At 40.5% G+C, this 24,420-nt stretch overlaps 1 protein-coding gene across 1 annotated transcript; it reads right to left on the bottom strand.

Annotated features, from left to right (window-relative positions):
* Nucleotides 1–648: 648 nt before the first annotated feature.
* Nucleotides 649–19,319, bottom strand: LOC147135337 (uncharacterized). The gene is made up of 6 exons (XM_086053719.1): nt 18,877–19,319; nt 9,044–9,468; nt 5,600–7,931; nt 2,850–3,536; nt 2,070–2,178; nt 649–1,218 (listed from the first exon to the last, which is right to left on the bottom strand). The coding sequence occupies exons 1-6, from the start codon at nt 19,215–19,217 to the stop codon at nt 1,021–1,023; spliced, it is 4,092 nt and encodes a 1,363-aa protein (XP_085909845.1). The 5' UTR covers nt 19,218–19,319; the 3' UTR covers nt 649–1,020.
* Between the last annotated feature and the right edge of the window lie 5,101 nt (nt 19,320–24,420).

Here is a 24,420-nt window from a genome sequence, read left to right as displayed (position 1 = left end):
GAAAAAATAAATGTTATTCAAATAAAGTCGTATTAAAAAAACAAACAAACAAAAAAACAACAATGACAATCAAATTTATTTTACTAAATTCCTGTCTATGTTCACATTCACGCAAATATTTGTAATATGAAAAAACAATCCGATGAAGTAATGGGTCCACTGAAAAAAATAAAAAATAACAAAAACATACTAATAATCAATCCTACAAGAAAAACGTTGCATATATAAACGTTATTATGAGTAGTCATACTCTGAAAAAAAGTATTTCACTGTAATGTTGGAAACTAGGCGTATATATAAATTATCTTTTGAAGAATAAAGGCTTGGACTAAATTATACTGTATTTCTGAAATGAAACCTTGTAAACCATTTTCTGATATTTTCTGGTTGGCCCTTCACCCACATTTTCACCTCACCAAAAATGGCCCTCTTAGCAAAAAGTTTGGACAGCCCTGGTGTAAACAGTCTCTGATGCAGAGAAACAACCAGACTGATTGTCGAAAAGACTTTATTCTTGTAACAATCCTGGGAAAGAAAAATGATTCTTTGAGCAGTGAATACAAAATTTTTTTTTCTTTTTGCTAGCAGTTTGAAAATAGACAAAGCATTTTGCACACGAGAGATGATTAGGAAGGGGAAAAGCAGCACTTAATTTGGCACTTTTATTTAGGTTCACAAATGTTAATACTTTACAACAGGACATTGCAATCAGTGTAGAAATTCTAATGTAAGCTCAGTAAAGTGCTTTTTTTTTGGATCATGTAAACATTTAACAATCAGTGCAAGAAGACATTTATATGTAACAAATGCAGTTTTGGTTTCCAAAATAGGGCAGACAAGAGGCCTTTTCTGCTAGAAAATAGTAATCAAGTTGGCAACATTTAATAGTTTAAGACTGACAATAATTGCACTGCACAGTTGTAGCAAAAATAACAGGAATGTTGAATATTTAAACATTTATATCTCCACTAATTATCTTTGAAGTGCAGAGAAAAGCAAAACAAACCACGCCAAATCCACCTAGACAACTTTTTTCAAAGACATGAGAATGCTTGGTTGTTCCTCCATGACACGCACAAGTAAGTTGTCGATGTACTGCTCCAGCTCTGCTATCTTTTTGTCCTTGTTCTGAAGCTGCGTCTCCTGCTTCACCACCAGCGAGATGAGTTCTTCCCGAGTGAGCATCGAGTACGGCCCCGTCTCCTTGCTGACTTTCACCTGCAATAGCATGCCAATGAAAGAAAAATCTAAATTTACTTTAATCCATTTGGAATTTCATTTCTGAAGTTTCCACTAAACGGGAACACATGAAAATGTACTTTTTTGACGGTGCATTTGGTTAGATTAGCCATGCGCATGCGTGCGCCATTCATTTGCAATCTGGACACGAACGGGTGAACATGGATGGAGTCTCACAGTCTCCAACAACATTATAAAAAGTTGCTAGATTTGTTACTGGTGGCTAGTTCGTGGTATCGAAAGTGGGTTTCAGCAATTGAATGAGACAGAACTGCCCCCCAAAACCGACCGATTCGGACCAGAGTGGAGTAAATTAGGGCCGGACCGATACAGATTTTTTTTGTCAATTTTTGCCAGAAAAGAAAAAAAAAAAATTATATAAACACATATGCAGATTACCACTTAATTAGCAGATTAATTAAAAAAAAAAAATACATAATGCACACATTTTGACTATATGTGGGCCTGCCTGGTCCCTATTCCCCGCGAATTGTGCGGGTCAACTATAATTTTATTGTTCAATGTTGAACTGTATTTCTATTATATCATAATTTTTTTTTTTTTTTTAAATGAACCATGATTTTACGTTGTGTGTAAAATGGTGACATCCATGTCAATGCTTTTTGAATGACAGGTCCATAGAATGTCCTTATCTCATTATAGATACTTGAGGATATAAAGGTTATTGTATAGTTATTTATTATTTATGTATAGTTGTATATTATTGTATACTATAAATCGATATCTTTATGTATTTTCAGATGGCAATGTCAGATCTTTCATTTAAATTGTGAAAAACATGTCTCCTATAAATATGAAATGTAAGATACCTTTGTGTTCTCAACTTTACCAACATTTCCCACCAATTTCTCTCTTTCTACTTGGATGTCCGTGACAGGTTGTTGTTCCTGAGCATTAAGCGGTTTCACAGGCTGAAGTCTGTAATGAATAAAAAAAACAACAAAAAAAACAATCAAAAACAAGGAATTATTAAACCATGTTAACATGCAAAAATTGAGGATCAGTGGGGATCTTAATAGCTGAAAGCATTTCATGGTTCATACACACAAGCCAACACTTGAATCCAATCTGATGAGATTTTATAGTGGCAAGACTGAACATGTGTGACATTACACTCTCTGCCCTTAACTCATTCACTGCAAGACATTTTAACCATAATGTTGGAAAAAAACTGGAAAAAAAATATCTAAATAAATTCCTGGGATTGAATGGCTGGACTGTGAAAAGACAAATACGTCAATGGCAGTGAATGAGTTAAATATATTACAGGTGGAACAATAAATCGACAGCTAATCAATTATCAAATTAATCCGTAAATGCTTTTGATAATTCATTAATTGATGAGAAACATGATCCCTGATCTGAACACCTCTAATCTAAACCAATTTTTAAAGGATTTTCCGATATATTGAACAGGTTTAACAAATTACGAATGGTGGCCCAACATGTTTCCAAGCAGGAACCCACAACATAATTGCTCAAGATAATACTTGAGAAGCATCCGATAATTGAGCCTTGCAGACTTTAATCGGACGGTGGAAACAGGGTTAAAAGTCGCCCTACTGGTGCGCGTGTGCGCACCATCTCACCTGCGCAAAGGTGCCGGAGGCGCTTCTTTCCTTCCGCCTGTATCCAGCCCGTGTTGCAACGTGCCAGCCTTTGGCTCTTTTGGTGGACTCTCCCGGTGCGACAAAACCTGACCGGCCTTTGGTGCTTTGGTTTTAGTATCACCGGGAACAGTACTTTGCGTACTTAGCGTGCTTGGTACAGCAGCAGTCTTTGCCGGAGGTGCAGGTGCACGAGCCACCTTAGAAGATTTGACTTTGCTTTGAGAAGCGGCGTCTGAATCGGGAGTTTGTGACACTGGTGGAGGCCATAACACTGAAGTGTGATTCCCAGAGGAGACTTCAACTTTTGCAGCACGCTCGTTCCCATCTTCATCATCATCATCATCATCGAATGGATTTAAGCTGCTCACAACTGGGACGGCCTTGGACTCGGAGCTAGGTATTGACGGTGCGGGACGTTTATTGTGTTTGGATGCATCATTTTTTTGCACGTCCGTGGGAGATCGACTCCGAGGGGGGATGGTGTGCACTGCGCGCTGAGGCGAAACACTGGCAGTTTTCACCTCCTTTTCTTTAACCTGCTCAGTAATCGGCGACGGATGCGGTGAAGGTTCATCCTGTCCGTTTGTTCGGGTCCTTCCCGGAGGCTGAGGAGCTGGTCGCTTCTCGCGTTGATTGACTGGGGTTGAGGCCTCTGGCAGTTGGCAACTGGAAAGGAGAAACAGCGCACAGCCAAGCTGGTAAATTTTACGCGAATCACAAATCGAAGGCCCAAAACGACACCTGAGAGGCTCACAGGTAAAGTTCACCGTTGGTGGAAAAAAAGTATGACTTTACAAATATAAAACAGTTTGCAATGGTTTCAAACTACACAGAATTTTACTACATTGATGGATATACAGTACAGTCCTTTCCAAAAACAGTGCAACTTCCTTTATTTTCTTTTTAGACTGAAGACATTTTGACGTTAAAAGATGAATAATGAGACTAATGATCAACAATTCAGCTTTTATTTCCAGATATTTCAATCTAGAGCTCATCTTTTAACTCATTCACTGCCAGACATTTTCAGACCCCCTTTTACCCTAATGTTTGAAAAAAATAAAAGAAATAAAAAAATACCGAGATTGAATGACTGGACTGTGAGAAGACAAATACGTCAATGGCCAGTGAATGAGTTAAAGGGTAGCATTATTTGGCACTTCTTTGCTTTTCATGTTTGCTACACCGCTAACTAGAATAAATGTGTCATCTGAAACTGAGCAGAATCGTTCAGCATTATTTACTGTGTGAATCTAATCTGCATTATTTACTGTGTGAATAATCTATGTAATAAGATACACCTATATATAAACATGTCCACCTTGTTCCAATACTTTTGCTCGCAAATGAGTGGGTTGCAACAAAAGGTGCTCTTTCCAAGACGTATCTGATCCAAATGCAAATACCTGGAATTATTCAATTATTACTTGTCCGTTATTTCTGTAAATTTGACAATTTCCCCCTGCGCATAACACTTTGCAGCTGTACCTAATGAATTGTCCAGTCTCTTAAACGGCCTATATGGCAATAGAAGGGTGCCTAAATGAATACTGTACATCTTTACTCAAGTCATTCCTTGTTGACATAAGAAGTTACTTGATGACTGACAACGAGAGACGCACATGCCATCACAACCATGCAATTTTCACGAAGCCGCCAGGTTTTGATTACGTTCTGTGAGCCTGTTGCCATGTCGACGCAGAAGGTAAACCAAACGAGGAAGTCACCCACACTCTCTGCACATCTAAATGACTCTGACCTTGTATTACATTTTTCATCTAGCAGCACTACTTCCTCCTATATTCTCATGTTCCTGTTTGGAGGTACAGTAAGTACCGGTACATTAAATTTAAATCCAGTTTTGTGCACCGGTCAATTGCCTGCTGTCTTTCTCTCACTTAGTAAAATAATTGATTATAGTTATACTTGCATCATCCTCTTGATGAACCTTTGTTTACACTTAATTAATCGTGAATAAGAAACATGCAATCCAATTTGATGATCCACAAATGCAAAGAAATAAAAACAATGACATATTTATGAAATCAAACTATCTTTATCAAAGCGATTGCTACTATTTAACACGGCATAAAGCTTCAGCTGTGTTGATTGAGCAATTGATGTCCCTCTGCAGCAACTACATATGTGAACTGCAGTTGCAGCGTAGCGCCACCACGGAGGCGCTATATCAACAGCAGTGCACCGGAAAAACCTGAAGCAACAATCGAAGAAGATCAAATTGTGTTTTTTCCCGCTAGTTGGTGATATCGGCGTCCTGATTTTCCCTGGTAGATGTTACACATAGGTAAATATTGGCTGTTTTTTTAATTAAAGCGCAAGTCAACCCAAACATATTTTTTGGAAGAATATGTTCCCAGCAGGCCCACTAGTTGAAAAAGGGCATTCTGATAAATTGCTCAGCAGCAAAATGTACTCATTTTTAGCCATCTCTGGGGGCGGCCATTTTGTTTTCTGTCGACCGAGAATGTCATTACAACTGCTAACAATGACCAATCACGGCTAAGATTCAGAAAACAGTGTTAATCCACTCGTTTTTAGCCATCTCTGGGGGGGCGGCCATTTTGTCTTCTGTCGAACTGAAAATGACATCACAACTGCTCACAATGAACTGTTTTCTGAATCTGAGCCCCAATATTTATCAGAATCGTGGGAATCGTCCCGCCATTTTCATAACATGTCACATGTTCTGCCGTCGTGGAAAAACTGACCTTTGCGGCATGGTTGGGTCTGGAGTGCTGCCCTTTGACCTTGAAGGCGAGTTGGGAATGTCACCCTCAAAGGGATTAGAAAAGTCTTCATCAAAAGGATTGGAGGAATTCACTTGTGTATTTTCAACAATGGCTTTTTGATGTTCACTTTTTTCCTCTGCGCCATTTTCTTCCTTACGTGCTTCATCCCTCCTCTTTTCCTCTTCCTTCCATCTCCTTTCTTGCTCTTCCTCAGCTCTCCTCCTCCGTTCGTGCTCCTCCCGTTGCTTTTCCTCCGCCTCCAACTTCTTCTGCTCGTCTTCCCTCCTCGCGTTCTCGATTCTTCGGTGTTGAGCAAGTTTTCTCTGTTGCTCCTCGAGCTCTTCCTCGATCCTTTTGGCTTCTCGAGCTTTCTCCTCCAGCTTTCTGGCCTCTTCCTCTTTCGCCAATTGCTCCTCTTGTCTTCTCTTTTCCTCCTGCTCCTCCTTTTTAGTTCTCGCCTCTTCCGCCAGTCGCTGGTCCTCTGCTAATCGTTCCTTCGCTTCTCGTCCTCTCACTCGCTCCTCTTCCTCCTTTCTCCTGTCCTCTTCAATTCTTCTTTCTTCTTCAAGTCTCCGCTGCTCCTCGGCTAGTCGTTCCTGCTCTTCTTCCTGTCTTCTTACTCGCTCCTCTCCTTCTTTTTTCGCCTTCTCTTCGTCCCTTCTCTTTTCTTCAAGTCTCCGCTGCTGCTCGGCTAAGCGTTCCTGCTCTTCTTGCCTTCTCACTCGCTCTTCTTCCTTTCTAATTTTCTCTTGAATGACCTTCTCCTCCCGCCGGGTTCTCTCCTCTTCTTCACTCATTCTCCTCTCTTCCTCCTCTTCAAGTCTCCGCTGCTCCTCGGCTAATCGTTCCTGCTCTTCTTCCTGCCTTCTCACTCGCTCCTCTTCCTCTTTTCTCACCTTCTCTTCTTCAAGTCTCCGCTGCTCCTCGGCTAATCGTTGCTGCTCTTTTTGCCTTCTCACTCGCTCCTCTTCCTCTTTTCTCGCCTTCTCTTCGTTCCTTCTCTCTTCTTCAAGTCTCCGCTGCTCCTCGGCTAATCGTTCCTGCTCTTCTTGCCTTCTCGCTCGCTCCTCTTCCTCTTTCCTCGCCTTCTCTTCTTCAAGTCTCCGCCGCTCCTCTGCTAATCGTTCCTGCTCTTCTTGCCTTCTCACTCGCTCCTCTTCCTCTTTTCTCGCCTTCTCTTCATTCCTTCTCTCTTCTTCAAGTCTTCGCTGCTCCTCGGCTAATCGTTCCTGCTCTTCTTGCCTTCTCACTCGCTCCTCTTCCTCTTTCCTCGCCTTCTCTTCATTCCTTCTCTCTTCTTCAAGTCTTCGCTGCTCCTCGGCTAATCGTTCCTGCTCTTCTTGCCTTCTCACTCGCTCCTCTTCCTCTTTCCTCGCCTTCTCTTCTTCAAGTCTCCGCTGCTCCTCGGCTAATCGCTCCTGCTCTTCTTGCCTTCTCACTCGCTCCTCTTCTTCCCTTCTCTGTTCTTCCATCCATCTGAACTTTTCCTCTTCCTGTCTTCTGGTCCTTTCCTCTTCCTCTTGTCGCTTTTCCCTTGCTAACCGTTCCTGCTCTTCTTGTATTCTAATGCTCTCCTCTTCCTCTCTTTTCTTCTCTTCCTCCTCATGTTTCCTCTTTTCCATTGTTAATCTTTCCAGTTGTTGTCTTCTCAGCTTCTCCTCTTCTTCCATTCTCTTTTCCTCTGCTAATCGTTCTTGCTCTTCTTGTATTCTTATCCTCTCCTCTTCCACCTTTCTTGCCCTCTCTTCCTCTCGTCTCATGTTCTCCTCTTCTAACCTTTCCAATTCTTGTCTTTTCATGCTCTCCTCTTCCTCCCTTTCCCTCTCTTCATCCTCCTGTCTCCTCTTTTCCACTGCTTCTTCTTGTCTCTCGACGCTCTCTTCTTCCTCACTTCTGGCCTTCTCTTCATCCCTTTCCCTTCTCTTCTCCGCTTGCTCCTTCATCCTGTCTTTCTCAGCGAACCCATCAAGCTCTTCTCTCCTCTGCTCCTTGGAGTTCCAATCCGCCTTTCTCCTTTCTTCCTCCTCCTCTTCCTCCTCCTCCCAGGGTGTGTATTGCCTTATTGCCGGGAGCGAGTCGAGCGGCGGCGGGGAGTTTTCCGGAACATCCTCCATAGAACCGTGTCCCGAGCTGGCCAGACTGAAGTTGGAACCGATGCGAGCAGTGCGCGGCGGAGGTTCCTCGCAGTAAACGTGACTCCCATTGATGCACAGGTTGCTCTTCTCCGCAGCTGCACGTTTCTGAGAAGACGACTCTTTACTGTCCGAGCTGCCAGAGCGTTTGTGTTTCATGAACTTGAACTTCTTCTTACCTATAAAAGACATAAAAAAGTGGAAAAAATGACAATGATCGTGATCAGTGATTCCCAACCAGGGTGGCATGCCATAAGAGATCATAAGGCTGGGCAATAATTCACTATCAATATATAATTGTGATTGACATGATCAAAATCAAAATAAAATGCCTTCCATAAAATGTTCAATAAAGTAAAAAAAAATCCAGGAGGAAAAAAAAAAAACAGCATTCGGCATTCAGTTAGATTTGTGCCACAATTATAAGAACGGAAGAAGAACTTCTGAGCACAAAAGCATGTTTTGAGCGCAGCCAATTGTCTGCCGAGCACATGGACACGAAGAAGCAGTAGCTGCACCAACGAAGAAGTGCGCGCACGCACACCCACTAAGACACCAAACGAAAGTGTGGCTAAGCTTTTTTCAAATAAACGATCAGTTGCCAAAACGAACACCTCCCGATGGATTCTTGGGAGTAGAACTCAAGCAGTTCTCTGTCTTTGACGTGCTAGCTCCGGTGTCTTTTAGCTAGCTCCAACACTATGCGTCACCATTAAGTTCTGTATTGACTTTGTGTCTAATTAAAGAGGCCCAGACTTCACACTGAGTAAAACAATTTGTAGGTAAATTGAAACAAGGTCATCATTAATTCAGTATTTGTATTTTTTGAGACATTTGTCTAATGGTGTGCCATGATATTTTGCTAATGTAAAAGGTGCTGCAGTCGATCACAGACCTCCACCAAGCCTAAATAGAGTTTATTTACAGGGTGCCGTGCCACCCACCAACACACACCCTGGGGGAAATGTGAAATAGTACAGTCCCTTCATTTTGTTCTCTGTGTAACCCTCCTTCCTCTTTCATTGTTTTCAGTCACAATGGAATTGTACTCATTTTCCCAATGTCAAATATGGTACCGTTCTCAAAGAATCACAAAGTAGCATGCTAACACACAAACACGAAGTAGCATGCTAACATACAGATTAAGCAAACACTATACAATTATTTTCACTCTAGATCATTCCGTAATACAAATCATCAAGGTTATTCACAATTTCCTTTACAAACAAACAATTTCCTTGGTTTTACTGTAAAATGAAGTCAAAGTATCCATTAAAAAGAGCTCACTGACCTTCAGAGGCGTCCACATTGAGCCCAGACGATAGGCTGCCGCTCAGCGAGGAGTTCTTGGCAGGCAAGATGGACATGGATTGTGACATGTTCCTCTGCAGGTTGGACTTGTGAGAAAACAAAGATTTGATTTTAGGTTTCTTCTTCTTCTCTTTGCCCGCTGCTAACTCGCCATCTCCCCCCTCCTCTTCTTCTTCTTCTTCGCTGTCAGTGAGAACTTGCGTGAATGTCGGCGCCGCCGCGTCCGATTCTTTCTTCTTGCCCCGAACTTTGTCTTTGAGCTTGCCCAGGCGGGATCGAGGCTTGCCCACGGCAGAGAGGTCGAACATGCTGGCCGTCATGTTGTTCCTCATGAACTGGATGTCCACCAGCACCTCGCCTCGGTCTTTGTCCGCCTTGCCGCTCTTGTCCAGTAACTTGAACCACCTGTGCACGAGAGACACTTGTATTAAAAGAGCGTTGGAGCGTCTCACTAACACCCACGTAGTCAATTCTAAGATAAAGAGGCTATAGTAGACAGCTGAACTTGGGGGGGGGGGTTGTAAATGACAGCAATGTCACTCTTTTAATTGTCATAACAAAGCTTTAGTAGCAATCTTACTTCATATGATGTCACACAGACTCAAGCTCCAAGTTCCTAGACAGTCCTCTGAGACTTGGATGCTCAATATAAGCTACTGAAAGACAAAAATTAAACCAAGATGAATCTTAGCTTTGATTTTTAGATTAGCATCCTTAGCTGGCATAACAAGTTTACTTTGTACAAAAAAAAAAAAATAAGACCTGTACTTTACTATAATTTGCCTTGATCTTGGAGCTGATATTGTGCTCCTTTGTGCTTAGTTTTCATGGCGTTAAATGACTGCACATTCCAATCTGCAAATAAAGTGAATCACCCATCTGGAAACGTCTCGCCTGTTGATTGGGCTGAAGGATAGCTAAAGGGCAAAAATTGGAAACTTGTCCAGGATAGCGACCAATCACGGCGCACCTGTTTTACCTGAGCCATGATTGGTCGTTACGTGAGCAACTGTGATGTCATTTTCAGTCGACAGAAAGTGGCAAAACGGCCGCCCCCTGAGATGGACAAAAAACAAGTGGATTTTACTGCTTGATTTATTCTATAAACGCAATAATAATCACAATGCCGTGTCCAGACTAGTGGGTCTGCATAGAAAAATTTGGGGGTTGACTTCCTCTTTAAGCTTGGTACGCGCACACACAAAAACAATCAGTCAATCAAGTTTGAGCGTTCTTCAAAGTTTGCAAAGTTACAAACTTTGGCACAATCCACCCACGTTTTACTGTTGACTCCATATCATATCCCAAAAGAATTACTGTATGTTTAATATAGAGACCAGTTTAAGCCATTCCAAAAAGGGCAAACAAAATGTGCACTAGAAGGTTTTTACCTCCCAGGTTGTTTATGGAAACTGTGATCCAGCTCCTGGCAAATGGAAAGTGACTTCATAGGAAAGTTTTCAAAAAGGAAATAAAAGTGAGCACTGAGCAGCCATTTGACTTCAACACTATGGAGAGTTTGAATGAATGCTATTATTGTTAAGTTTTGAATGCAAGGATCTTTGTCCTGTACACTTGTAGAAACTTTTAAATCAATATAAAGCTATTTCCTTTATAATAAGGTCTGACATGACAAGATAACAGTAAGACTGCTGGTTCCAAGGGGTCTCAAGGAGGGGGGAACAAAAACAAGTCACAAAATTACTGAGTCAGGATAAAAAGAGCTTATCTAGCATAAATCTGAGGTCAGCACTGAACAAACAACTCCAACTGAAATTTGGATTCCTGAGGAAATGAGGAAGGCGCTTTTTGTGTGTGTGCGTGTATGTGCGCGCGCGTCTACGCAGGGGTCTCTGGCATTTTGATGCTACAGGCCATCAGGCCAAGTTTTGAGCATGTAAAGTTAGCTTGAAAACTAACAGATGTGGCTCATGACTCAACGAATCACATTAACCACACTGTGAGATGGAAAATATCTATAAGCAGCATAAAGGCCTGCATAGCCCATGCTTGTTATATATCAAAGTGCTAAGATCACTGGTTTGGGCAAGTCAGTTTCTTCACTTCAAAAAAAAAAAAAAATATCCCATCAAAGTGTGAAATTCACACCGCACTGACTGCATCAGTCCCAAGAGAAGAAACAACATCCAAACAACCAACAGCAGAGGAGAACGATGGTCTCCGGTGCAGATTTTTTGGGGCATGTAGTTTTTATTCTAAAAGCTTACAATGGCACTCAGTTGTCCAATCTCCTCAACCTAGGCTGACCAGGGACTTGTACAAAGTAATAATACCTCCCTATGGAAAGGGTCAACAGTGAGTAGACCATGTAAAATGCAGTCTAAAAGGGCATTAAAAGTGTATAAGGAGAGAAAACTCCAACACTTCCCCTGCACGAGTCAAGTGGTATTTATTTATTTTCATCCAAATCGATTCCAATAAATTATCTGCATTTTATTTAAGTCACAAAAGACAGGGGCAGACGTTAAAGCAGCCTTGGTAATTGATGTACACAATTTGTTTTAAAACTGTGCGCTTATTTTAGCGTGCGGCACAATTTGCAAAAGCGCTAAACAACTGAACAGAAACGTTAGCACCAATGCTAGTGCTAACACAACATAAGACGTCCTGACCGGTCCAAAAAAGTCACTTGGATTTGTTTTTTGTATTACAGGATATTCCTGGTGGCCATGGCAGCCTCACCTGCCCAACCGAGAAACAGCACGCTGTGGGACCTCGACCATCTTTTTCCACGGTGTTAACAAAACGTGAACACAGAGAATTAGCACATCACGCTCCGATGGAACAAGGCCACCACAACTACTAGGAAAATAATGTACAAGCATAATACATATTTTGTTATGTTAACCCTGTTTTACTTGGGCCAATTAGGTTTCTCATCTGCACTGTGACTACTGCCGTGGCAATTCTTTTGACAGTTGGGTCATTCATACCCCCTCGTGGCCTCACATTCAACCACGGTGGTCTGAAACTTAATTGCAGAGGCCGCAGGGAACAACGTAAACCTAGCATAAGTTGGCAACACTGAATAGTCAATACCCTAGCTCCAGAAAGCTGTACTTTGTATTTGCATGAGACAGAACCGTCCACCAAAACATGTCATGTCATGTCATCTTCTAAACCGCTTATCCTATATAGGGTCACGGGGAGTTGCTGGAGCCTATCCCAGCCGTCAATGGGCGAAGGCAGATTACACCCCGAACTGGTCGCCAGCCAGTCGCAGGGCACACATAGACACTGTCACTGAGCGGGAATCGATCCCACGCTGCCCGCACACAACTCAGGCGTGTGTACCACTACACTATCAGCGGACATTCCACCAAAACAGTGATTTCAATATCAAGTGTTCTGTTTTTGGGTTTTTTTTTCAAAAGCAATTCGCACAACTTAAGACATCTGGGAACTGTTTAAAACTATGAAAGGCTAATAATGTATGTTTCCTTGCATGTACAAATAGTACACAATGCTTTATTTTGAAGTGATAATAAAGAAGCAGATTTTAGCTGCATGGGTGTGAAGTGTTGACCACTGACCTCCCTTCATTGATAGAAAAGTAACACCACAAGGACCAAAAAAAAAAAAAAAAAAAAAAAAAAAAAAAAAAAAAAAAGAGAGAAGTAAGTGACTCCCAATTGCAACACACGGGAAGTCACAAAAATGTCAGGGAAGTCTTCACTTCATGCCTGGGTGACGATGATGACTTCAAGATGACTAATCTGACACTTGTGTGCAAAGTGGAGATCCAGCGCATGCATGACTCAACCTTGTCCACAAGCATTCTTCTTTTTGTGCACACACACATCCTTCCCTGTGCAGCATGTAGTCATGATAAGACAATGGCTGCTCTGGCGGAGACCTCTTATCACAGCACACAGCTGTGTGAGCGGGAGAAGCGTCGGCTCAGCAGTGACAATTGTCCATGTAGCAAAAGTGGATGAAGCTTATCAGAGCAGGCCATCAGGGAGTCCGGTCAAGGCTTTGGACATCAGAGATAGGGTGGAGCTGTCGAGAACATTGTGGTTGTCGAAACTTGGGAGGGCGGATATGTTCTCCTTTAGACTAATGATGCACAATAGAGAACACCCTGAACAACTTGGAAGTGTTATAAGCAACAGGATGTTTAGCTCACGCTAAACCACAGCTTTACAGGTGCCATGTGCTCTGCAGGTGGCACGTTTCGGTGATGAACTCAGCTGTGTGTATTAGAGTGGAGGGCCTGATTGGAACGCGGTACATTTTTTCTTTGCTTCACCCTCAAAAAGCTGCAAGTATTACTTTAGAACAATCTGGTGGAATCTTGGTGTTATTGTTAGGTTTGATTCCTTGATAAAAGGTTTTTTCACTGTGTTTAAAAGGGAACTCAACCCAAACATTTTTTCCCAGGATATGTTCTATGCAGGCACACTAGTCTAAACACGCCATTCTGATTAACATTGCGTTTGTAGAATATGAAAAATCCAACAGTTTTTAGTTAGCTCAGGAGGCGGCCATTTTGTCACTTTGGTTGACTGAAGATGACATCGAAGTTGCTAAGGGCTCATAACGACCAATCATGGCTCAGTTTCAGAAAACAAGGTGAGCTGTGATTGGTCGTTATCTGAGCCCTGAGCAATTTCGATGTCATCTTCAGTCGACAGAAGTGACACTATGGCCGGCCCCTGCCATTGCTCAAAGTGGGTGCATTTTGCTGCGTTTTTTTAATTTATATTCAACAAACGCAATATTAATCAGAATGCCGTATTTCAACTAGTGGGTCTGCATAGAACATATTCTGGGAAGAAATATGGTTGGGTTGACTTCCTCTTTAACAATTTTCCACCACGCACGTTTTTGCTTCCCTCCTCATGCAGCTGAGTTGAGCTGAGCTGAGCTGAAGCCGAGTAGTCCACTTTTTGACTTTAGTATTTTCCTGTATTCCTGAGCATGTATTATTGTGTATAAATGCCAAAAAGTGAGTTTAATGACTTAATGCAGTTTGTGTAAAGTGCTAATGTGCAAATTTGTTTATGCCTGTTTGTTTTTCAGGCTAGTATGCTAAGATCTGCCATTGATAAGCCTCATGTGAAGGTGGCTTGTGTGTGTTTACAAAATTAACTACTGAAAACAGTGATATATGTAATATGAGTTAATGAATGTGTACAATCTAGGTGCATGGTATTGTTGCCTTCTGATTCTTTATTTTTTCATGGAAATGAGCCGCTTCTCATCCTTCCCCCTTCTCCCGCATGGTGTGATTTGGCTTTGAACTAACTATGACATCCAGGAGCTGGAGCATAAAAGCGGCAAGCCGTGTTCAAATGGAAGTCCGGAATCTGATTTAAAAAAAAAAAAAAAAAGCCCAATAAAGACTATAACAAGCTTCTGAAATTACACTTGTCAAGTAGTGTAGTTGATCCATGCACGTGGCACATACAGCAGACATTGCCAGACACAAAGAATTCACACAACTCTGCAAAATTCACAACAGCTTGCTAACAGACACATTTTCAAAAATAGGCAGCCGTTTGTGTAATTTCACATATGTGCCGGCACCCCAGAGAGCTAATTATGTATATGCAATTAAAATAAATTTTCCACAATGTGTCCTCTTTGAGACAACTATTTCTCGCCTCAAAACTTCTAAATTCCTGAGATGTCCCTACCTGAGCCATTGCTAGTAAGGCTCACATAGCGAAAGCCACACTCTTACAATGTCAACATTTGAAAATCATTTTCCTGGCTCTGCAAGGCCCATGTGGTTTATCAGTGGCAATCTGAAAAAGCAACAGACCTATGCCAAGACTTCAACATTGGTCACCTATAGGAAAACAGTATGTTATTTTTTTCCGAGAGGAGAAACTGTCATCAAAATTTAATCCGACAACAATATAGGCACGTGAGCATGATTTTCCATGTTGAATTTAAATAACTGTCATTGAGCAAACTGAAGCAGATCTGGATTAAATTTGGTGTTCTAAACCCTCATCCACACAGCAGATGTTGCACAAATCAGATTTACAGATTACACTGGAATTAAAAACAAGTGGCAGGACGTTGCACACTGTCAATCAAACCCACACTAATCAAAACATAACCTATTTGATGCAGGTAATAAACCTGATAGTAGGCACAGTCCATGTAATTGCTTCACTGTCAAAGTCCATCTTTTAGTTACATTGCTTTATTGATAAAGCAAACCAAGTTACTGTAAATGCAACATGACTGTTCACACTATTAAGATACGCTTTTATGAAATGGTGTTGTCTTATAACACGAGCTTTAGCAGCAGCCAGGAGTGCTGTTTTTGTCAAACAATGACCTTGTGGGTCATCCACTGTTTATTTTTCACTGATAAAGCAGCCAGGAATGCGAGGCCTCGATAAAACCTCACAAGCAAGGTGCGTTCGACATACTTGCAAGCAACTCAGCAAATGGCAATAAAGCGTTTAAATAACACTACAGCATAAGACCAGCAAGTACCACGTTGATGGAAGAAGGTGGTGGTGTAAGTAGACAAGGGGGTCAAGCAGAGTTGTAGTACCGATAAGAAGAAGAAGAAGGAGAAGTAAGAAGGGAGGCTGGTATGCAGGCGGTCACATGGTGGAGGAATAAACTACTTACAATCAGCTTAGCATAACAACACTTTCTATGCTTCGCTCTTGTAGTATGCAGCTTCCGAGTGGGAAGGTGATTGCTATTTTCACACACAAAACATGACAAGTAAAATCACCAATTTAATGGTTACTTACTTGAATGTGTCATGACAGAATGAATACTTGGGAAAGTAAAAGGAATAAATACATCCGTTCACTCATTTTAACAATGAGGAGTGATTAGCATCTCGGAACTGATGTCATCTTTTTAACTTTTTTATTTCTTTTTGTTTCTTGGTCTCGAGTGGCAGCCCACCCAATAAATGTCAAATTGATGGGTAGGTTGAAATCAGACTTTTTTGAAGGGATGATCCTGTTTGATATAAATGAACTACTATATTTCTACTTGTATATGTATATGGTGCATGTAGCGGATGCATTGCCAGGCACAAAGATGCCAACAATTGGCAAAATTCCAAAGGGATTGCTCACGACTCATTATGAGAGACAGGTAGCTCTTTAAAAAAATAATAATAATAAAAAAGTGTAATTTCACACTTGATGGGTAGGCACTCCAACGATTCGAACGCCACTATAACATCTTATTGCAAATATCACTACATGATCCTTTATGGTCTTATTTTCAGTAATTGTAAATGTAATTCCGCACAACGCTACATACAGTTTAGAATTTCAATAGCTTATTTCCTGAATATCTATTAGAAATATCTATGTTGTGGTGATAGAAACCTTTTAGCAACGGATACATGACCATAGGGGTGGGCGATCTGGCAAAAATATCATATCACGATTTTTTAAAAATAAAATCACGATTTTATTATGATTCTTTTTTTACATCGTTTTTTTAAGAATAATTTGCACATTTCTGACCATTTTCCTCATGTTAAACATAAAACATTTAAAATGTGTATAAAACTCAAAGAAAAAAATGACATTTTAAGTCGGCAAAGCTTTCGGAACAGGTTTTGAATAGTGATAATTGTTATCAAAATGTGCAGTGAATGTAAACATAAAAGGTAACATAATGTAAACATAAAAACACAGCTCGTAACGCAGGTCTACTACTTTGAATAGTCTTTTAAAGCCCTCGTTTTCCACTGTTTTGATGGGAATCGTGTCTTCAGCAAGATAATAAGTTAAACCGCTAACCGAGCTAATATCGTCATATTGCCCACCCCTACATGACCACAAATATAGCTGCAACACATGTAGATAAACAATATAACAATATTCAGGCACATATTTATCATCTGTGAAAAATAACATTACTACAGCTGATTTTTATTTTGTAGTATAAAATCTGATTATTTAACATTTGGCATGTTTTGGTCTTTATATCTTGTTTAAGCCATTCCTTATGGATTGACCTGACGTACAAAAATACGTTTGCAGCCCAGCAAAATGTTCAATGAGAATTGATAAAGTGAATAAAACTCACAATGTCGAGATTGTTGACTAATAAATAAAAAAAGCAATAATGTGTTGATGTCATGAAATTTACAGTAAGAAATGTGTATTGGCCCAGTTGCGCCAGCGTCAATGAACTTTGGGTGGCCAAACACACAATGGCCCTGGGCCCGAACCCTGGCCACGAGTGTGGTAACTAATCAAACTAGTAAGTCAAGGCACCACTTTAAAATGAAACCAAAATAAAGTATTTATTTACATTTTGTGACAGTACATGTAATTCAAACCTCGTTTGTTGTATACTAAAATCGTAATCATCGTTAATTAGGATGATTCAATGTCTATTAATACCATGGAGAAATCTTTTTATTTATATTTTAACTAAAATCTGTTTGGCTTATTCCATGTGTATTATTCCTATTGCTAAAAAAGTGCTTGTTTTTGTAACTTACAAACGCGCAGTTGTAATAAATCAAACAACACAAAAACATCATATAAGCATGATACGGTACACTTGTTTCCTCTTTAAAATGTATTGCACAAGGGCAGGGATAGGCAACTGGTAGCCCGCGGGCCACATGTGCATACTCTCAGTGGCCACTTGATTAATTCAAAACATGAAAAAAGTGGGGGGTTTTCCGCAAACAGGCGAATCCACGGGAGCAGAACTGCGAATATGTAGGGATCACCTGTAGTTTTAAGTTGTAATATCACCATTCACCACTAGATGGCAGACATGTCTTAGTTGCACTTCCACTGGGTTTTATATAACCCTATACCAGGGGTGGGCAATTCATTTTGCAAAGGGGCTGCATGAGGAATGGAACACAATGCTGAGGGCCTAGCCAACATGCTAACCTCAACTTTGTCTTATTATTTTTAATGAATTTAGATGAATTACAAGCAGTCATTAAAATGCCATCTTTACACTTAGAAAATCATAACATTACATTTTGTGCACCAACCGACAACTCATATCAGCCGTTTTTGGTCAGGACTCTCCAATATATAGATAAGCATGAACTGAATATTATTGACAGTGGTGAAAGTTATACAGTGATGACTTACAACACACCGAATAGATACAGTATATGAAACTGTCAATTTGCGTACAGTATTATCAGACCAAATCTTGACCCTCTTCCCGCCATTGTGCAAGGAATAAAAATGTTGCTAACATTAGGACCACTTGTCATTTTTGCTTGTGACTTTTTTTGGAAAATTAGTCACATGAGGGGTCAGAAAAGTCGCTCAATATAGTGAAAATGTCGCCAAGTTGGCAACACTGCAGCCACAAATCATAATTTGTGCTCACTACCTCACTTGGACTGGTGTCCTCATAAACAAAAGCTGCTCTATACTATAACGTGAGGAGGAAGACTAATCATTTTCTGGGGGATTTGGAATGATATGCAGGACAAACAGTCCTCAAATAATATTACCATTTTGAGTGAGTTGATTTTTGTGAAAAATACAATACAAAATGAGTTGTACTTCTTGTTTAGCGGTTATGATCTGTCCTTGAATGGCAAGAGTGCACAATACACTGGGAAAACGTTTGCTTCAAATACTTTGTTGTTGGGTTAGGATATTAGTGGCCCTTTCATATATGGATTGAAAAAAATATGATTAAAAATGAAATATATTAAGAGCATGTATTTTGTCCGTATTTCGATGAAAAATGATGGCCCCCTCCAGCATTAAAGTTTCCCGTCCCTGCATTAGGGTGCTTTTATCCATCAAAGGCAATGATATTCCTGACAATGTGACAACTTAAAGTTCGTGCGCTTACTCGGTCTTGTTACGGCTCTTGTCCTGAGCGAGCAGCACCAGGTCGATGACGGCCTGACCCAGCAGCTTGTCCGGGCCCACCAGGGCTCGGTGTAGGACGTGAACGTGCAGCGTGCCTCGCTCCCCTCCCGCGCCGTGCTGCGGCAGCTCGAAGGCGGCTTCCTCCTTCCACACGGGAGCCACGCTCTTCTCCACCACCGACGTCTGGTACTTGTCTTTGCCCACTTGCATGAGCGCGTAGGCATCGTTAGTGCCGCCTTTGCCCTTCGCCCTGAGGCCCCGGGCTTGGAGCACGGTCACCTGGACGCTGGTGGGGCACCAGGGCTGATCCAGAAACGACATGCCGGCTTTTGTGGTCGATGGGCGGCTAAGAGGTGTCGGACCATCCGCTCGAGGAATAGTTGTACAAGTACAGTGTGATACTGGCCGGACATAAGGACGGGGTGGAGTGGGCGTGTTTAGGATGAGACAGGGGGCGGGGCCTGGGTTCATGTAAAGCCCCGCCCCCAGATTAACAAATGATTTATGCCGATGACACACACCTGACACTCATCACTGATAAACACCTTTAAAAAAACGATACAAAAACGTGTAATAATGCTCAAGAAAATCTTTGTATTGTTGTACACTATTTTTTTTTTCAAATGCTTAAAGTAATATGATACATTCAAGATTGTACAGCTAGACAGTAATATAATCATGTATGGCACACACAATAATATGCATGCGACAGATACAGCTAGCTAGCTATACTGTACTACTAGTTCAATATTTTGTTTTAATTCTACATACTATTTCAATTATTATATCTAAAGTCTGAGATATTTATACAAAGTTCAAATGTATGCCAGAGTATTACCTAAAGGAAGACAATGATAAGATGTCACTGCATAAAGAATAGACTACTCCATCAAAGTATATATAAATCTAGATCAAAGGAGTACAAACGATGTAATTATACTTTTATGAGAAGTAGAGTCGGTCAAAACATGGTTATATTTAAATTTGGCTGTGTACTGTACTGTGACCCTTCAAAGGGTCACTCAAAGGATCAAACAGTCGTGGATCAGTCAATTAAAATGTAAACGGAACTATTTTGCTCTAAAATAACTACAAAAACATCACAAAAACTGCAGTTGGTCTGCGTTTAACAATAGGTGCATCTGTTGTATTTGAACTAAATTAAGTTCAATCTAATGATATTGATCTGACACAAAACCATGGTCCTTTATATTATTGTAACAGAAAATAAGTCCACATTTGGCGCTAAAGGCCAAGAAAAAAAGCTCCCATCCAAGAAACTAACCATAGAGGGGCCATATTATGGAAATTTGACTTTCTTATGGAATATATAAACATAGTGTAGTTCAGTCTCTGGAGTCCCTGCTCACCGATCAAGGGTGAAATCATCAACCAACCAAATAAATCTAATCCAAAAGGACATTCTGAATTTTGACACTGCGTTTTTCCACTTCTTTCACCACCTTCCTCTGGCTGCAAGACTGTGTCCTGGTCTGCATGTGCCACATATGTGGCTGTGTACACTGATTTACTGCATCGGATACCTGTGAACTGTTTTGAATTGTGGTTTAAAAAAAAAAAAAAAAAAAAAAAAAAAAGATAGTCAACACACTTAACTGCCAAATCTGCCTTCAGAAATGAAATTGCACCCATAAAGCTGAAATTTGGAGAGTGTCTATGGAAAAAATACATTTCCTCAAATAAACATTAAAATCCTTTGGCAGGTGAGAAAATCCACCCTGGTCACTATTTGAGGTAATAAAGTACCTAGTTTATAAAGTTCCGGCAGGCTTAATTAATGTATCCTTTGTACTTTGTGTAATACAATAAAGAATTGAATTCTAATTTCTAATGCCCCTGCCTAAGGGAATGGAGATCCACAGTTGATAATGCACTTTTCAGTTATTATTTGATATCAAGAAAACAGTCAAACAAAAACCACAATAATCACACTCAGGCAAGAACTCCTGTTGGCCACAGCCCTCACCAGACACTTACACACAGACTCAGCTCGAACCGACCAGCCAAATTGCTTGCACCTCTCTGACGTCACACCCCACACCACCTGGCCACACCTCTTAAGACACAGATCTAACACAACACACATTCATTTCTATAGGCCTTCATGTTAAACTTGCAATTTGGGAGTGTGTTCAAATACACTTACAGTATAAGTTTAAATGTGTTTAAAATGTGTGGCATGCTTCAAACATTTTTTTGGGAACTGTCAGTCTATATCGGTTGCAGTTGTTTAATTACATTCAAATCTGAGCTGCGGCAGTCTCTTACTGATCAAAAGCTTTGCACAACATGAAAACTGTGACAGCCGTGGATCTAGGTTCCATCCATCCATTATCGATACCGCTTATCCTCACAAGGGTCGCGGGGCGTGCTGGAGCCTATCGCAGCTGTCTTCGGGCAGTAGGCGGGGGACACCCTGAATTGGTTGCCAGCCAATCGCAGGGTACACAGTGACAAACAAACATCCGCACTCACAATCACACCTAGGGGCAATTTAGAGAGTCCAATCAACTTACCATGCATGTTTTTTGGAATGTGGGAGGAAACCGGAGTACCCGGAGAAAAACCACGCAGGCATGGGAGAACATGCAAACTCCACACAGGAACCCACGACCTCTGAACTGTGAGGCGGACGTGCTAACCAGTCGACCACCGTCCCGCCGAATCTAGGTTTAAAATGAAAATTATATATATATATATATATATATATATATATATATATATATATATATATATATATATATATATATATATATATATACAGTATATTGCACATTGGAATTAATGTGCAAAAAAATTCTAAATATATTTAAAGATTCAAGGACTGTTCTAATAGCTCTCTTTGATCCTAATACGATTCCTTTCCTATAAAATACAACTGTTGAACTATACACCATAGACGTAAAATTAATATGGAATTTGAATTTGGCTTTGCAAATAAAACTGAGTTAACTGAGTTAATTTTTCTTAATGCATTTCAAAATTTTAATTAATCTCCATAGTAATGCTTTAACTTTGACAGCCAAGGTTATTATAGCTATCGAAAAGTAATGACATGACTAAAACTGGAAAAAAAAAACATTTTCGTTAATGAAATAAAGTAAAAACGAAAATGCTTTGAAAAAAACTAAAACTATCAAACTACATCTATATGTTATAAAAACGAACTAAAACTAACTATAATTATAACAAAAATGCCCTTTGTTTTCATGTTTGTCAAATTAAATCAATTATTATCACTTATTACATCAATTGTTATCATACATGATCTTTCGGGGTTCATTTTGAATGCATTATTTCGGTATTGCTGTATGTACATCCAGAATAAAGAAGGTCAAACAGTCATTTGAGATTATAACCCCGTTATATAGTCATTATAATCCCTCAAAGGGAAATTCAATTCACACTATGCTGTATTTGTTTTGCACACCGCGCAGAACCAAATTACACAAGTGCAGGCATTCAAGGAGACGTTTGAATTGGAACAAAATGATGCGCTGAAGTTTAATTGTGATCATTTCCATTCTGAAACACAAAGGTGCATTGTGTGCTCTATTCTATCATGTGCTTAGTCACCAGTCCGCTCCCTGGAGCTCGCCTCACACACACACACACACACACATATATAAATATAGAATCTTAAGCCAATTACTGAAGTGACGTAAGAGTGCAGCTACTGCACTGTGTCTTTTGACCACACAATAGCACCGGACATTGGCATGCAGGGTCAAGTTCTACTGAATATAAGTTCTGGAGCAATCAAACTGTTCAGTTTTATAATTATACTGCGCTGCCATTGCATTACAGTCGTCACCGTCTTCCATCAATCCTTGCTCTACATCCCTACGTCTGTTAAGAGTTGTGGTGAGCTGGGGCTGACTTTGGGCAAGAAGCAAGGTACACCCTGGACTGGTTGCCAATCAATCCCAGGGCAGATATAGAGGAACAAGCATTCACGTCTATACCGATTTTAGAGCCTTCACTAAAACTTGTTTTCGGAATGAAGTGGGAGTGAAATTTGCTCTCCGACCTTAGTTATGATGTTGATGTTAAAAGGTCAGAATCCCACCATCAAATAAGAGCCCATTCTAGCAAGTGACTGAAGCAAAGCGGATTATGTTGTAGTTCTACTTTGTGGCCACTAGAGGTCTGCCTCTGATGTATGTTTTGTGACCGTCTCGTTGGATCATTATGGGCTGATGTTTGTGCCACTAGAAACTGAATCCGAATCGCTTAACTTGAATATTTGAAACGAAAACGTAATTATTGAATTGAAAACTGAATATTTGAATTGAAAACTGAATTATTGAATTGAAAAACGGAATTATTGACTAGATTGATGTACGAATTGAACTTGCATTTGACCAGCACCTGCATTTTGGATCTGCAGCTAACCCATTGATTTACACAAGCTCCAAAACAATGCAAAAAAACAAAAACTAGCTCAGACATAATAAAAACGAATTCAGTAAAGTGGCTATCAAGATACCCCGAATCAAAGGACCCCTAGTTGACTCCTTGCTGAGGCTATGAGTAGACTCTCCAAAAGTTCCTGGATGAGATCTTTTCAGGAGCTCAGGAGGAGCAAGAGGATGAAGATGTATCTGAAGAGCAAGATGGGAAGGAATGAAACCCAGAAGATGATGCATCTTCAGATGAAGAAGAGGAAACCACTCAAGCTGACGGACATTTTTGTCAAAGAACAGCAAGATTGCATGGTCCTCATCAATTTCAGACAGCAACCAAGTAAGAACAAATGCACCAAACATCATAAGGATGACTCCAGTGCTAACAAGATATTCAGCTGCTAATGTCCAGGAAATTTCACCAACCTTTTTCCTGTTCATCACACCAAACATCGAAAAAGTCAGAGGCCTCTGAAGCCGTTTCGGAAGATATTCAGGGACCTGAATCTTGTCTTGATCCGCCTGAGGCTGCAGCTGGGTCAATCAAAAGAGAAAAGGGGCAAGTTCTGACCTTGGAAGTAAGACTCCAAGACAAAAGCAATGCACCTGTACATATACATGTGAGAAATACATCTGCAAAGTCCATTCTCACATTCGCATATGCTGTCCTACATGTGCTAAATAGAGTTGATGTTGAACATTTTTCAGAAAGTCAAGCAACATTTTGTTGCTTTGTTGTAAAGAGAGGAGTATTTTTATTATTCACTTCATACAAAAATTGAAAAGAATAAACTGCTGACAAAAAGTTCCAGATTGTTTACTTTTTCCCCTTCCAATACAATTACTTCAGAAGTAATTACTTCATATTTTATTTAATAGCAATAATATATGTTGTTTTAAAAAAAAAGCTTAATAATGGTCATTGATGATTGTTTGTTTGTTTGTGTCACAAACACATCCATCCATCCATTATCTGTACCGCTTCTCCTCACAAGGGTCGCGGGGCGTGCTGGGGCCTATCCCAGCTGTCTTTGGGCAGTAGGCGGGGGACACCCTGAACTGGTTGCCAGCCAATCGCAGGGCAGTCACAAACACAT

The sequence above is a fragment of the Filicampus tigris genome, chromosome 15, assembly GCF_054856515.1.
Source record: "Filicampus tigris isolate MCC_2025a chromosome 15, RoL_Ftig_1.0, whole genome shotgun sequence".
NCBI lineage: Eukaryota > Metazoa > Chordata > Actinopteri > Syngnathiformes > Syngnathidae > Filicampus > Filicampus tigris.
This window is presented reverse-complemented; position numbering and strand designations above follow the sequence as displayed.